The following is a 16,674-nucleotide window of genomic DNA, read 5'->3' on the forward strand; positions in this document are numbered from 1 at the left end:
CAAAAACATCACAGACATATCTGTAATAACTGATGCCAGAATTAGTGACTGAAACTTTTGTTATTATGTTACCCATCACAAATGTGTCTATATGATGAATTAGTGGCCAACTGTTGATACTGATCATTTTAGAAAGATTTGACTGCTCTTCTCTCTGCACTCCTATATATTAGTCACATCCTGAGTACTATACTTTTTTCTCATAATATTTTTTGTCTTCTTATATGGTCATAAGATTCTTCAAGGTAATAGAATTTTTTTTCAGTCTGCTGACCTGAAATGATACCTTTTAAAGTGCATTTGATACATGCATGTCCTTCTACATATCCAATATTCAAGTAAATGATGTACATAATGAGAATATATTTGGCAGGAATATATAGCTAAATATATACTTAATTTTGTTAACAACATATCATTAATTTAGAATAGAGATTTATAATATAATTAACTCATTTAAATGTGACTTATTATAAATTAAATATATTTAAATTGTATTATGCTTTAATGCCACTTTAAAGGTTAAAGTAATTACATATTAGTCATAAAATTAACTATGTGACAAGTCTATACACTGGATTAAATAATTTTGTTCCAGTCATTGAATCTAATCCATTATGTTTCCTTTTGAAATATATTGTAGAGGGTCATTTTTTTTCAAACTCATGACAGACCTTAAAATTATGTCTAAAAATAAAAGGTGCTTTACAGGAGATGTAATGGATTTAGTAAATATTGAAGATAGAATATTATCAGACCATTCATATTGGATGTAATGTTTATGAAATAAACATAATTCTATTTCAAAGAAATATTTTTAAAATAGTATAAGCTGGTACTACATTTAACATAAACTAAGTTTTAGATGTAGTAACATTATAGGTAATAAAATTAGTAATCAATTCACAAAGTAAATGCATTTAAAATATTTATTGGGGGTGGTACATGCACATGAGTTCAGGTGACCATGGTGGCTTTGAGTCCACTAAAATGGGACTATCAGGCAATTATAACCTGCTTAACATAGATTCTGGGAATATAGATTAAGTTCCTCTACAAAATGGGTGCATTGGTACATACTGTTAACTATGGAGCCATCTGCCATCTATAACATTCAAATCTGTTTTTGTTGTTTTTTTTGTTTGTTTGTTTTGTTGTGTTGTGTTTTTGAGTGTGTGTAGATGCATATGACTGCATGTGGGTGTGGAAGGCAGAGGAGTGCAATTCTTAGAGCTGGAATTACAGGCAGTTCTTAGATATCTGACATGAGGGACTGAACTCTCATTTTTGGCCATAGCAGTATTTGTTCTTAACTACCTGGCATCATTTTATAATATTAGCTTAAAGTTTTTTATTTAAACAGGTTCTATGGAATTTTTGACTAATCACACTATTTCTTTACCTTTTATCTCCCTATTATTTCAAAACCCAGAAGTTATAAGAGGATTGGGTAGCATGGGCCTGCAATAGAGATGGCCAGGCCCAGGTCCTTGAACTATCCTTTGAAATAAGAAATACTTGTTTTACATGTGGTAGACAGATTCCCATTTCCCTGAGGAATCTCCATACTGATTTCCAAAGTGGTTGTATGAGTTGGCACTCCCACCTGCAGTGGAGGAGTGTTCCTCTTTCTCCACATCCTCTCCAGAATAAACTTTCCTTGGTAAAACAAGCTTGTTTCTAATTTTAAAAAAGAAAAACCCTGACTAATACAAACACCAAGATCCGGGGGAGGGGGAAAAATCATTGTCTATAAAAAAAAAATACAAGTTACAACTAAGAAAAAATTACTTGAAGTCTCGACTAAGTACACAAACTTAACTATGTCTGTGATAAAAGCAACTGACCATTTAAAATTCCATTATAATTTTTGTCTTTTTATAGACCCATGCAAAACACATTTTCCTATTATTATATAATAGCCTGAAGAATTTTACTATTGTACACTTTGAGTTATAGGCACATAAAATGCGCATCAGATAACACAGTGCTGGTGTTCAAAATGTAAATATGGATGACCCTTAAATATAAAGTTAACACAGCAGTCTATAAACTTTTTTATACAGAACTTTTCTTCAAGGTAATAACCCATTCCTATGCCATGGGATGGGGCAATAAATAAACTAAACTGGTGTGTTTTGTATGGAAACCTAAGAAAACTGCAGCTTTTCATCAAGATCACTTCAGCTTTTACCAGAGTGACAGCTGTAATGCACATAATTCATTTGGCGCATTGGAGCTGTCCATCTGCTGGGTGCTGAATTCATGGTTGACTAATCATCTGTAATAGAATTCCTGTCTAGTTCTTTGTGCATAACACCATATTCTAATGACTTCAGATCATTTATCCTGCATCAACTTAGAACAAAACATCACACTATTCTCTCTGGAGAAATACTATGAAAACAACTAACTACAGAGAGTAATTTCACTAAAAATAGCACTCAAGGCATATAGTAATTATATTTTAACATATATCGCTACATTTACATATCTTTGAAATCATATGGTGACATTGGTCTTCCAGAGAAGTGCTCATTTGTTAGCAATTACTAGAGGTTTATCATTTATTTAATGTTCATTATTGGGACATTATTTTACTGATATTAATAACTACTGATTTAGAGTAGTAATAAAACTGCCCTAATTAGTATTTCATTATTGTTAACATTTAAGCAGAAATTCTGACTGGAAATGATGTTCAATTATTTCCCAGTCTAATTATTCACCCAGCAAGCACTTAATTTCAGCATGCAGATTTTATACTCCAGATGCTTTGATATGTTTCCACAATAATAATGAATAGTCTTAACTTGAATTCTTTTGATTTTACATAGTGAATCAGTTGTAACATGATATGGTACAGAAGTATACATCACTATGCATCATTTGACCAGTACCTGAAAAAAACAATGGATTCTACTGTAAGAGAATATGCTTTTTTGGGCACATAGGATATACATGGCTTAAAAAACTTTGGACTACCTACTCCTGTAGCTTGTCAGTTTACATATATTGAAAGTCAACATCTTTGTTTTTGAATAGCAGAAAAAAATTCCACATCAAATCCCTCTGCTCAGGGTTCAGGGAAATGTGTACAAGGGTGGGCAGAAAGAGTACAAGAGTCAGAGGGGATGGTGGACACCAATGACTCAAGGCCTTATAGAAAGAACAGAGAAAGTCCACATATGATCTCTCAGAAAATGAGTCAGCATGCATTGGGCCTGCATGGGTCTGCACAAGATGGGGTCTTAAAGCAGAAGAAGTGAATGCATGACCTCAACCCTAACTCAGAAGATATTCAGTTTATATTCACTTGCAAATGAAAAGAATTACTTTTCTTCAAGGGGAAATATAATGGGAACTCATCACTCTAAGTTGAAACCTCATGCCAAGCAGTAGCTGGCCAACATAAATGAACGCAAAAGCATTCTCCCTGGTATCTGTGGAGGTTCTTTGTCTCATAATGTTTTCAGGTATATTCTTTGTTTGTTTATTTGTTTTCAATCTTACAGGACCATTGTTTATATATTATAGTTTCTAGTTTTGTGTTTTATGGGATTCCTGTGTTTTTGAATTTGTTTATATGTGTTTCCTATGCTTTTCTTTGTGTTTTATATTTATTTTTTGGTTTGTTATTTGTTCTATTCTGATTTTTCTAGTTTATTTTATTATTCATCAGATATCTAATGAGAGACAGAAAGGAGTGGATAGGACGGAAGGCAGGGAGGACATTGGAATAGCAATAACAGGGGAAACCATAATCAGAATATACTATGTGAAAAGTCTATTTTCATTACAAGAAAATGTTATAAAGAGAAAGAAAACAGAAAAACAAAACCATCAATCAACCAAAGAAAGAACTGGATAGACCAAAAATGCAATGTGTAACAGTTTTGCATTTTTTATCCAAATAGCTTGTCTATTAGAATTTTGGTAGCAATTTTTTATCAATAGATTTACACAAAGCAGCAATAAGATACATTAAAGCAATTTTCTTTGACCATTGTCAATATATATGGTATAGTGGAGGTGTCTGATGACAGTAGGTGTAGAGACTTATATTTATTTATTTATTTATTTATTGATTGTTTGATTGATTGATTAGCTTTAATTGATTCTTAGTGAATTTCACATGATGCATTCCTTCCTGCTTCTCTCCCAGTCTCCCTGAATCTATCTGCCCTCTGCCTTTACAAGCTGCCCCCTACAATCAACACCCAAAACTAAACAAAACAAAGAAACAAAACAAAAACACAACAGAGGAATCTTGTCATGGAAGCTGTAATGTGTCCAACTGAGACACATAGTTTACCTACTAGTCTGTTATCAAAAATTTTTCATAGATAATAAGTGTGAGATTTTAGGAATACAGAATTTGTAAGAGTACATTTAAATGACAGTAGATCACATTTTATGGAATGATAATAATAGAGAGATCCACATTGAATTTGGTAGCCACTTATTGGTGAAACAAAATTTGGCAAGTAATTTCACTGTCAATCTTACCAGTTTGATGATTGGGAATATTTGACAACATTATGTCATTTATTAATAAACATCAAAAGAGAGAGGGGAATTATTCAAAAGTTGGTCTTCATTGTTTGCTCTACTGAAACATTTTTAAATTTAGAACAGACATTCAAGGTGACTGAGATGAGACAACAAAGACAAAATGGTTTGTTATTGCTTTGCTTTTACTGGGGCTTCATTTGAGTTCTAATAGATTTTAATATTAGTTAATATTAGTTATTATTACATTGCTATTGTGTATCTACTTAAATGAATTAGTACAACTTAGAAAACTTTGTTATAGTTTCATACAGTCTTTCCAACACCACCTCCCATTTTGTCTGTGTAATAACATTTCTTATTCCATATTTAATTTGTTTTTCTCTACTCATGTTCATATTTTTTGGAAGTTTTCACCTTAATTTTAGAGTTTGTTTCTTATATGAAGTAACCAATTAGTCTTTGGGGGACCATGTAGGTCTCTCTTGAGGCCCTCGGTGTTTCGTAGCTTCTCTGGCAGTGTGGATTGTAAGATGGCACTCCTTTGCTCTATGTCTAAAATCCATATATGAGTGAGTACATAACATTTTTTGTCTTTTTGTGACTTGGTTACTTCACTCAGGGTGGTTTCTTTTAGTTCTATCCATTTTCATGCAAATTAGAAGATTCCAACATTACATGGAAAAACAAAAGACCCAGGATAGCCAAAACAACCCTATACAATAAAGGAATATCCAGAGACATCACCATCCTCGACTTCAACTCTATTATAGAGTGAAAGTCTTGAAAACAGCTTAGTATTTGGCACAAAAATAGACAAGTAGACCAATGGAATCAAATTGAAAACCCTGATATTAACCCAAACACCTACGAACACCTGATTTTTTATTTTTTATCTTAATTAGAAAGAAAATTATTTTACCTGTCAATCCCACATCCCTCTCCCTCCCTTTTTCCCCTCCTCCCCTGACCCCCCAACTAACAACCTACCTATCCCATACCCTTTCTGCTCCCCAGGGATGGTGAACACCTGATTTTTGACAAAAATGCTAAAATTATACGATAGTAAAAAACAAAGCATCTTCAACAAATGGTTCTGGCATACCTGAATGCTGGCATGTAGAAGATGGCAGATAGATCTATATCTGTCACCATGCACAAAACTTATGTCCAAATGGATCAAAGACCTCAACATAACTCCAGCCACACTGAATCCCTTAGAATAGGAAGTTCGGGGTACCCTCAAATGAATTGGTACAGGAAAACACTTCCTGAACATCACACCAGTAGCATAGACACTGAGATTGACAATCAATAAATGGGACCTCCTGAAACTGAGAAGGTTTTATAAGGCAAAGGACACAGTTACCAGACAAAACAGCAGTCTACGGAATGGGAAAAGATATTCACAAACTGTGCATCTGAGAGAGGGCTGATCTCCAAAATTTATAAAGAACTCAAGAAGGTAGTTTTAAAAATACCCAATAATCCAATTAAAATTGGGGTACAGAACTAAATAGAGAATTTTCAATAGAGGAATCTAAAATGGCTGAAACACATAAGAAAGTGTTCAACATCCTTAGCCATAGGGGAAATGCAAATCAAAAAAACTCTGAGATAACCATTTTACTCCTGTCAGATTGGCTAAAATCAAAAACACAGTTCTGGAGAGGATGAGGAGAAATTGGAACACTCTTCCATTGCTGATGGGAGTGTCAACTCATACAGCCAATTTGGAAATCAGTATGTAGGTTCCTCAGGAAAATGGGAATCAATCTACCACAAGATCCAGCAATTCCACTCTTAGGTATATACCCAAAAGATGCACATTCATACAACAAGGGCATCTGTTCAACCATGTTTATAGCAGTATTATTTATAATAGCCAGAATCTAGATGCAATCTAGATGCCCTTCTACTGAAGAATAGGTGGAGAAAATGTGTGACATTTACACAGTGGAGTACTACTCACTGAAGAATGTCTTCTTGGTATGTCTGAACTAGTCAGAGTCACTCTATGATGGAATGCTGTGATAAGTGAGTAAGAGATATGGAGAAATCCCCTTTAGGGCTGAATGTTCCAAGTTCTCTCACTCATTGTGTATTGTCTGGTTGTGGGTCTCCATATTTGCTTTCATCTGATAGGGGTTGAAGCTTTTCTGATGATAAATGAGCCAGGCACTAATCTATGAGCACAGCAGAAAGTCATTAAGAGTTATTTTACAGCTATATTTATTTAATGGAACAGTGGTTTTTTTTTCTTCTAAGTCCCTGGCCTATCCAGTCCAGGTTCTCGGCCAGCACTGGGTATGAGGTCCCTCTCATGGAGTTGGCTTTAACTAAAATCAGTTATTGTTTGGTTACTCCCATAGTCTTTGTTCCACTATTACATCAATACACCTTTCCAGTAAGTAACACCTATAGAATGAAGGGTATATGGTTGGGTTGGTGTTTGCCTTTCTCCTTTGGTTATATTCAGAGCACTTTCTAGTATCTTAAACACAAGTCTGTATGGATGAAAGCTCTCAGGTAAGTACCAGTTCAGCTAAATTTGCCATGGTCAATAAATGGTATAGGTGTAGTCCTCAGCAATAGGACCTTACCATCAGTTTGGTAAGAGCCAACAATAACCTTGGCAATATTCTGGATTGTTAACATCCAAGACTTTTACGGTTTTTCACTCTCATGTACCTCCTTCCATATAGGGTGTTTCCTCCTATTAGATCTGATAAGATATTGATAATTATGTTGTTTTCATTCTTATATGACATATTATATTATGAGTGAAACATATAAGACTGCTTACTACAACTCCCTAGGAAAAATGGCAAATAAAATCTAATATTTGCTTTCTCCAGTAGATCTTAGACATTTCTGGCACCATTAATATGCCAAAGGCTGTAGAGATGGCTATCCTCATATATGTCTTTGTTCTTCTCCAGCCAGACACCAGCAGAAGATGGATGAACTAGAGACAATGGTTATAGAATCTCAGAGACACAGGAAGTGAAAGACCCCTGTCCCTTAGCCCTTTCTTTCTCAAGTTTGTCTCCTCTTCCTCCTGTCGGCGGCTTCCCCGATCCCCACCCCCGGTGGCCTTTCCCCGCCCGGCCCGAGAACAAGCACCAGGTGGGCCAGCCCGAGAACGAGCACCGGGTGGGCTGGCACGAGGGCGAGCACCAGGTGGGTCAGCACGAGAACAAACACTGAGTGAGCCGGCCTGGAGCTCTGCCCCTGAGCCCCCGCCCCGCCCGAAGAGAAACACTCCGTCCCAAGGTCTCCGCCCCCAAGGTCAGCCATCAGGAAAGGGGGGGAATTGAGTCTGCTGTACCAGACACCAGACCTTGAGAATATGCTGATCTGGAATGGCTCTGTGTCTCATTTGAACCATCCAATGGAAATGATTCTGTATTTCGCCTCATTTGAAAGACTCTGTGTTTCACCTCATTTGAATAACTCTGTACTTTGCCTCATTTGAATAACCCTGTATAGCGCCTCATATACATTGACCAATGGGAATAGCTCTGTACAATGCCTCATTAGAATTATCCAATAGAATCCCTGCTCCTAGCTTGCGCCTTTTTCCCTATATAAGGACCCCTTTCCCTTGGCTCGGGGCGCTTAGCCACACAAAGGCTAAGTCGCCCCGGGTACCCGCGTCTCCAATAAAGCCTCTTGTTTTTTGCATCCAGTTCGTGGCCTCACTGATTCCTGGGTGTGTGGGTCTCCCTCTACGAAAGTACCTCTTCGGGGGTCTTTCATTTGGGGGCTCGTCCGGGATTAGAGACCCCCCACTCAGGGACCACCGACCCACGTCTGGGAGGTAAGTGTTGTGCGGATCCGCTGTTTTTTCTTGTCTGGTCTGAGTCCGTTTTGTGAATTGCGCTTGCGTTTGTAGTATACAGCTGTGTACATTTGTATTTGGCGGATCCGAGAGGAGCTGACGAGCTCGGACTCCCAACCGCGGCTCCAGGAGACGTCCTGGTAGCATTTGAAGCCCTCAGGGTGAGGGATTTGTATTTTGAACTTGGGAAGCCCTCAGGGTGAGGGATTTGTACTTTGAACTTAGATCTATGACTGGACATTTTCCCAGTCTCTTTGGAGAAGGCCCTCGGCTTGAGGGATTTGCAATCTTTACTGGGGACGAGGAAGGAGGGCCCCCTTCCTCGACCCCCTCTCAATTCCTTCTGTCGACTCTCTGTCGAAACCGCGCTTCGAAAGTCTGTTCTGTGTTATTCGGTCTTTGTCTTGTAGCTGTCATTTGTGTCCTCCTAAGCCTAGAAACTATGGGGCAAACGGTCACCACTCCTTTGTCCCTAACACTCTCGCACTGGAGAGATGTACAGGAATATGCTCATAACCAATCTGTTAATGTGCGTAAACGCAAATGGATTACTCTTTGTTCTTCAGAATGGCCGACCTTTGACGTAGGCTGGCCGCGAGATGGTACCTTTAACCCCCAGACTATATTCCAGGTAAAAGAGAAGATTATGGATCCTGGACCACACGGGCATCCCGATCAAGTGGCTTATATCGTCACTTGGGAGGCTTTGGTTCAGGACCCCCCTCCCTGGGTACGTCCTTTCTTACATCCCAAGGGCCCCTCTCTCCTTCCCCCCTCTAACCGCTCCAACCGACCCATTCCTTCGGCCCCTACACCTCCCACTCCTTTGATTCCTCCCAACCCCCCTTCCCATTCCAACCTTTACCCTACCGTGGTGAAAGACACTAAGGCTAAAGAAAAGAAGACACCTAAGGTACTCCCCCCGGGAGAAGACCAGTTGGTTGATCTATTAACGGAGGAGCCCCCGCCATATCCGCCACTGCCGCCCCCACCAGAGGCAGAAGCGGACTCCGCCGCCTTGGCGGAAGCGGCCCCTGACCCTTCACCAATGGCTTATCGACTAAGAGGTCGCAGGGAGCAGCCCGTTCCAGATTCAACCACTTTGCCCCTCCGAACTGGACTGAACGGCCAACCTCAGTATTGGCCATTCTCAGCATCGGACCTCTATAACTGGAAAAATAATAATCCTTCTTTTTCTGCAGACCCCGTGAGGCTGACATCTCTCATAGAGTCGGTACTCACGACTCACCAACCCACCTGGGATGATTGTCAGCAGCTTTTGCAGGTCCTCTTAACCTCGGAGGAGAAACAGCGCGTGCTACTAGAAGCACGAAAAAATGTCCCAGGAGTAAACGGGCAGCCCACCCAGCTACCCAATGAAATTGATGCGGCTTGCCCTCTTGAAAGACCTGAATGGGATTTTACCACCGAAGCAGGTAGGACCCACCTGCGTCTCTATCGCCAGTTGCTGGTAGCGGGACTCCGGGGGGCAGGACGCAGACCCACTAATTTGGCCCAGGTGAAGCAGATAATACAGGGTGCGGAGGAATCACCTGCCGCTTTTCTAGAGAGATTGAAAGAAGCGTACAGGATGTATACTCCCTATAATCCGGAAGATCCAGGTCAGGCCACCAACGTTTCTATGTCCTTTATTTGGCAATCAGCCCCGGACATAAGAAACAAGCTTCAAAGGCTAGAAAATCTACAGGGATATACACTCCAAGATTTGTTGAAGGAAGCAGAACGTATTTTTAATAAGAGGGAAACACAGACAGAAAGAGAAGAACGTTGGAGGAAGGAAACTCAGGAGAGAGAGGAAAGACTAAGACAGGAAGCTGAGGAAAAAGAGGTTGCGAGAGACCGTAAGCGGAATAAAGAAATGAGCAGGTTATTGGCCACAGTAGTGACAGGCCAGAGACAGAATAGACAGAGGGATGACAGAAGGGGGCCCCACCTGGACAGGGACCAATGTGCTTACTGTAAAGAAAAAGGACATTGGGCAAGAGAATGCCCTAAGAACCCCCGGGCCAAGCTTCCACCGCCAAGGGTTTCTGACCTCCTGAACCTAGAAGATTAGAGGAGTCGGGGCCAGGAGCCCCCCCCTGAGCCCAGGATAACACTGCAAGTCGGGGGGCATCCGGTCACCTTCCTAGTCGATACAGGGGCACAACATTCCGTTCTGAATCGGTCACCCGGACCCCTGAGTCACCGGACTGCATGGGTACAGGGAGCTACAGGCGGAAAGCAGTACCATTGGACTACAAATCGGCAGCTCCAGCTCGCGACCGGTAAGGTTATGCATTCTTTCCTCCATGTGCCAGATTGCCCCTACCCCTTACTAGGACGGGACCTATTGACCAAATTAAAAGCTCAAATACACTTTGAGAGGTCAGAAGTCAAAGTCACAGGGCCAGAGGGAATTCCCCTTACCATCTTGACAATGTCCATAGAAGATGAATATAGACTCCATGAAAAGAGGACTAATTCGAACAATCAGGAAACCCTTGATCACTGGCTTGCGGAATTTCCCCAAGCCTGGGCTGAAACAGGAGGAATGGGCCTTGCCATTAACCAGGCCCCAATTATAGTAACCTTAAAAGCTGCCATCCTTCCTGCATCCGTCAGACAGTATCCAATGCCTAAAGAAGCCCGCGAAGGAATTCGGCCACATATTAAAAGGTTACTTGAACAAGGGATTCTGGTGCCCTGTAAATCTCCTTGGAATACACCCTTGCTACCCGTTAGGAAGCCGGGAACTAATGACTACCGGCCAGTGCAGGACCTGAGAGAAGTCAATAAAAGGATAGAGGACATACACCCTACTGTCCCCAACCCTTACAATTTGCTGAGTGGATTGCCACCTAACTATACCTGGTACACAGTCTTAGATCTTAAAGACGCTTTCTTCTGCCTCCGCCTGCATCCCACCAGCCAGCCTATATTTGCCTTTGAATGGCAGGACGCGGCCCTTGGAATCTCTGGGCAGCTGACTTGGACTAGGCTACCTCAAGGGTTTAAGAACAGCCCTACCCTTTTTGATGAAGCTTTACATCAGGACCTGGCAGAATTCCGGGTTAGGTACCCCGCTCTAATCCTCTTACAATATGTAGATGACATTCTCCTGGCAGCCAAAACCAAAGGGGAATGCAAGGAAGGCACTCAAGCCCTCCTCCAGACTCTTGGGAGCCTAGGGTACCGGGCATCCGCCAAGAAGGCCCAGATATGTCAGAAACAGGTGACCTATTTAGGATACAAGATAAAGGATGGACGTCGATGGCTAACGGAAGCCCGTATGCGAGCCATCTTAGACATTCCCACCCCACAAAATCCCCGCCAACTGAGAGAGTTCTTGGGAACGGCAGGCTTCTGCCGCCTATGGATCCCTGGGTTTGCCGAAATGGCGGCTCCCCTCTACCCCCTCACTCGGCCAGGGGTTGCTTTTAAATGGGAAGAGCCCCAAAAGAAAGCCTTCACCGACATCAAAAAGGCTCTCCTTGAATCACCAGCCCTGGGTCTACCGGACTTAGCTAAGCCATTTGAACTTTTTATAGATGAGAAAGAGGGCTATGCTAAGGGAGTCCTCACCCAAAAACTGGGGCCTTGGAGAAGGCCCACTGCATACCTCTCCAAGAAATTGGATCCTGTGGCATCGGGATGGCCACCCTGCCTTCGAATGATTGCCGCTATAGCCCTGCTGGTAAAAGATTCTCACAAGCTAACCTTGGGGCAGCCTTTGACCATACATGCCCCTCATGCAGTAGAGGCAGTCATCAGACAGCCTCCAGACAGATGGCTTACTAATGCCCGAATGACTCATTACCAGACTATGCTGTTAGACAAAGACCGGGTCCACTTCGGGCCTTTGGTGACTCTGAACCCAGCCACCCTGCTCCCCCTCCCTGGGGAGCCCGAGGCTCATGATTGCTTACAGGTATTGGCCGAGGCCCATGGAGCGAGATCCGACCTGACTGACCAGCCTCTACCTAGCCCGGACCACATCTGGTTCACGGATGGAAGCAGCTTTTTGCATCAAGGAGAACGAAGGGCGGGCGCGGCAGTCACCACAGAGAATCAGGTCGTCTGGGCCCAGGCACTCCCCCCTGGAACTTCCGCACAGAGGGCAGAACTCATAGCACTCACGCAGGCTCTAAAATTGGCAGAAGGTAAGAGGCTCACCGTGTATACAGACAGTCGTTATGCCTTCGCCACTGCCCATATACATGGAGAAATTTACAGACGGAGGGGGCTGCTTACCTCCGAAGGGAAAGACATTAAAAATAAGGAGGAAATCCTCGCTCTCTTAAGGGCTCTTCATCTGCCCGCTGCCTTAAGTATCATACATTGCCCTGGACACCAAAAAGGGGATTCTTTCGAAGCAAGGGGCAATCGAAGGGCAGACTTGGCTGCCCGAGAGGCGGCCCTGACCACAGACACCACTAACCTCCTGGCTCTAGAGCCCACCAACGACCATCCCTTCCCCTCATGGGACTATGAACAAAGAGACATCCAAACCCTAGAGAAATTGGGAGCCGCAAAGGAACCAAACGGGGATTGGACTTATGAAGGAAAGACTGTCATCCCCTACCGGGTAACCAAGTACCTAGTGACATTTTTACATAAGATGACACATCTGAGCTCCAAGAAGATGCGGGAGCTCCTCAAACGAGAAGAGGAATTCAATTTCCTTTTGGGGAAGAACGATATTCTAAAACAGGTAACTGAGCAATGTGATGCGTGCGCCCGAGTCAACGCATCCAGACTGAAGCTTCCTCCCGGGAACCGGTCAGAGGCTACCGGCCCGGAACACATTGGGAGATAGATTTCACTGAGATTAAACCAGGAAAATATGGATACAAGTATCTATTAATTTTTGTAGACACCTTTTCAGGATGGGTTGAAGCCTTCCCTACTAAACATGAAACAGCCAAGATCGTTACTAAGAAATTGCTTGAAGAAATCTTTCCCCGTTATGGGATGCCTCAGGTATTGGGAACAGACAATGGGCCCGCCTTCGTCTCCCAGGTAAGTCAGTCAGTGGCCACCTTGTTGGGGATTGATTGGAAATTACATTGTGCTTATAGACCCCAAAGTTCAGGACAGGTAGAAAGGATGAATAGAACAATCAAGGAGACTTTAACAAAATTGTCGCTTGCAACTGGCACTAGAGACTGGGTCCTCCTACTCCCCCTAGCACTCTACCGCGCTCGTAATACCCCTGGACCACATGGGCTCACACCCTTTGAGATCCTGTATGGAGTACCTACTCCTATCATTAACTTTCTTGATCAAGATGTCTCAGATTTTGCTAACTCCCCTTCTCTCCAAGCTCATTTACAGGCCCTCCAACTAGTACAACGGGAGGTCTGGAAACCCCTTGCTCAAGCTTATAAAGACCAGAGGGACCATCCCACCATCCCCCATTCCTACCAGATCGGGGACACTGTTTGGGTCCGGCGTCACCAGGCCAAGAACCTTGAACCCCGCTGGAAGGGACCCTACATCGTTTTGCTTACCACTCCCACCGCACTCAAGGTAGACGGCATTGCAGCTTGGATACATGCTTCACATGTAAAGCCAGCCCGACCCACCGATTCAGCCACTGCATCAGAATGGACCGCACACCGCACTCAAAATCCTTTAAAGATAAGACTCTCTCGTACACCCTCCTGTTGATTGGTTGTCTGTTTACCCCCCATGTAGCAACTAACCCCCACAGGGTTTATAATATCACCTGGAAAATAGCCAATCTAGGGACCGGGGAAATAGCCAACCTCAGCACTTATATAGGGACTCTACATGATGGGTTCCCTCCTCTCTATGTCGACCTATGTGACTTAGTAGGGTCTGATTGGGATCCCTCTGACCAGGAACCATTCCCAGGGTACGGATGCCACCACCCTGGGGGAAGGATAGGAACAAGAAGCAAGGATTTTTATGTTTGCCCCGGCCATAAACCAACTCATGGCTGCGGGGGGCCGCAGGAAGGGTACTGTGCAAGATGGGGATGTGAAACCACAGGGGAGGCTTACTGGAAACCCTCTTCCTCTTGGGATTTCATCACTCTCAAACGGAGGGAGATCCCAGGGTACGCAGGGAAAGGACCATGGAGATGTGGGCAAAGAGCCTGCGGACCTTGTTATGATAGTGCCGGAGGGGGAGGTTTTCAAGGCGCCACCCCCGGAGGAAAATGCAACCCTCTCATCCTAAGGTTCACAGATGCTGGAAAAAGAACTACTTGGGATAGTCCTAAGGTCTGGGGACTCAGGCTGCACCGAGCAGGGAAAGATCCGGTGACTTTATTCTCCCTGTACAGACAAATTACTCCCCTAAGCCAACAATCAGTCTGGCCAAACATAGTAATAGCGGACCAGAGATCCCCAACCCATTTTCAAGTCCCTAAACCCCCTACCGTTCCTAAAGCTATCACTCCTACACCAGGTGCTGTCACCTTCTCCCCCACCCCAGATGCCCTAAACATCGAGATAACCAGAGACCCTCCAGGTACCAGAGATAGATTATTACAATTAATCCAAGGAGTTTACCAAGCCTTAAATTTTTCAGACCCCAACAAGACTCAGGAATGCTGGTTATGCCTAGTTTCCCGGCCCCCATATTATGAAGGCGTGGCAATACTGGGCAACTACTCCAACCAGACCTCAGCACCTACCAGTTGCGGAGCTGCTATGCAGCACAAGCTCACAATATCTGAGGTCTCAGGAAAGGGGCTATGCATAGGCAGGATTCCTTCCTCACATCAAGAATTATGTAACCAAGTAGAGCCATTATCTCAGGACAGCCGATACCTTGTTGCCCCTTATGGAACTTATTGGGCTTGCAGTACTGGGTTGACTCCCTGTGTCTCTACCACTGTTCTCAACACCACCATTGACTTTTGTATATTGATAGAACTTTGGCCCAAAGTCACATACCACCAACCTGAATATGTTTACAGCGTACTAGAGAAATCAACCCGATATAAGAGGGAGCCAATATCCTTTACCGTGGCCCTATTATTAGGAGGAATAACAGTGGGGGGCATAGCAGCCGGCATAGGGACCGGAACCGTTGCCCTACAGGGAATTAATCATTTTAAGCTTCTACAACAAGCCATGCACACGGATATCCAGGTCCTAGAAGAGTCAGTCAGTGCACTCGAGAAATCCTTAACATCACTCTCTGAGGTGGTCCTGCAAAACAGACGAGGATTAGATTTATTATTTTTACAGGAAGGGGGGCTATGTGCTGCCCTCAAGGAAGAATGCTGCTTTTATGCAGATCATACAGGAATAGTTAGGGATAGCATGGCCAAACTTAGGGAGAGGCTAAAACAGAGGCAACAGCTATTTGAGTCTCAACAAGGATGGTTCGAAGGATGGTTCGCTAAGTCCCCCTGGTTGACTACCCTTATATCCACGCTCATGGGACCTCTGGTTATTCTATTTTTGATCCTCATATTTGGTCCCTGCATTCTGAACAAACTGACTCAATTCATCAGAGAACGACTATCTGTTGTACAGGCCTTAGTCTTAACTCAACAATATCATCAGCTAAAGCAAATAGATCCAGAGTATCCAGAGACCTCTGAATGAAAGATTCCATTCAGTTACAAGAGAAATGGGGGAATGAAAGACCCCTGTCCCTTAGCCCTTTCTTTCTCAAGTTTGTCTCCTCTTCCTCCTGTCGGCGGCTTCCCCGATCCCCACCCCCGGTGGCCTTTCCCCGCCCGGCCCGAGAACAAGCACCAGGTGGGCCAGCCCGAGAACGAGCACCGGGTGGGCTGGCACGAGAACAAACACTGAGTGAGCCGGCCTGGAGCTCTGCCCCTGAGCCCCCGCCCTGCCCGAAGAGAAACACTCCGTCCCAAGGTCTCCGCCCCCAAGGTCAGCCATCAGGAAAGGGGGGGGAATTGAGTCTGCTGTACCAGACACCAGACCTTGAGAATATGCTGATCTGGAATGGCTCTGTGTCTCATTTGAACCATCCAATGGAAATGATTCTGTATTTCGCCTCATTTGAAAGACTCTGTGTTTCACCTCATTTGAATAACTCTGTACTTTGCCTCATTTGAATAACCCTGTATAGCGCCTCATATACATTGACCAATGGGAATAGCTCTGTACAATGCCTCATTAGAATTATCCAATCGAATCCCTGCTCCTAGCTTGCGCCTTTTTCCCTATATAAGGACCCCTTTCCCTTGGCTCGGGGCGCTTAGCCACACAAAGGCTAAGTCGCCCCGGGTACCCGCGTCTCCAATAAAGCCTCTTGTTTTTTGCATCCAGTTCGTGGCCTCGCTGATTCCTGGGTGTGTGGGTCTC

General features: G+C 43.5%; 2 protein-coding genes across 2 annotated transcripts; both read left to right on the forward strand.

The window, feature by feature from the left end:
- Positions 1-8,798: 8,798 nt before the first annotated feature.
- On the forward strand, positions 8,799-10,645 carry LOC113836208 (bromodomain-containing protein 4-like). The gene has a single exon (XM_027419637.2). The coding sequence runs from the start codon at positions 8,799-8,801 to the stop codon at positions 10,431-10,433; it is 1,635 nt and encodes a 544-aa protein (XP_027275438.2). The 3' UTR covers positions 10,434-10,645.
- A 3,184-nt stretch (positions 10,646-13,829) lies between these two features.
- Positions 13,830-15,960, forward strand: LOC113836207 (MLV-related proviral Env polyprotein-like). The gene has a single exon (XM_027419636.2). The coding sequence runs from the start codon at positions 13,966-13,968 to the stop codon at positions 15,943-15,945; it is 1,980 nt and encodes a 659-aa protein (XP_027275437.1). The 5' UTR covers positions 13,830-13,965; the 3' UTR covers positions 15,946-15,960.
- The last annotated feature ends 714 nt before the right edge of the window (positions 15,961-16,674 follow it).

This window comes from Cricetulus griseus, chromosome 5 (genome assembly GCF_003668045.3).
Source record: "Cricetulus griseus strain 17A/GY chromosome 5, alternate assembly CriGri-PICRH-1.0, whole genome shotgun sequence".
NCBI lineage: Eukaryota > Metazoa > Chordata > Mammalia > Rodentia > Cricetidae > Cricetulus > Cricetulus griseus.

Excerpts from the sequence above, each read along its gene's own strand:
- LOC113836208 (XM_027419637.2), top strand. The coding sequence starts at position 8,799 with ATGGGGCAAACGGTCACCACTCCTTTGTCCCTAACACTCTCGCACTGG.
- LOC113836207 (XM_027419636.2), top strand. The coding sequence starts at position 13,966 with ATGGACCGCACACCGCACTCAAAATCCTTTAAAGATAAGACTCTCTCG.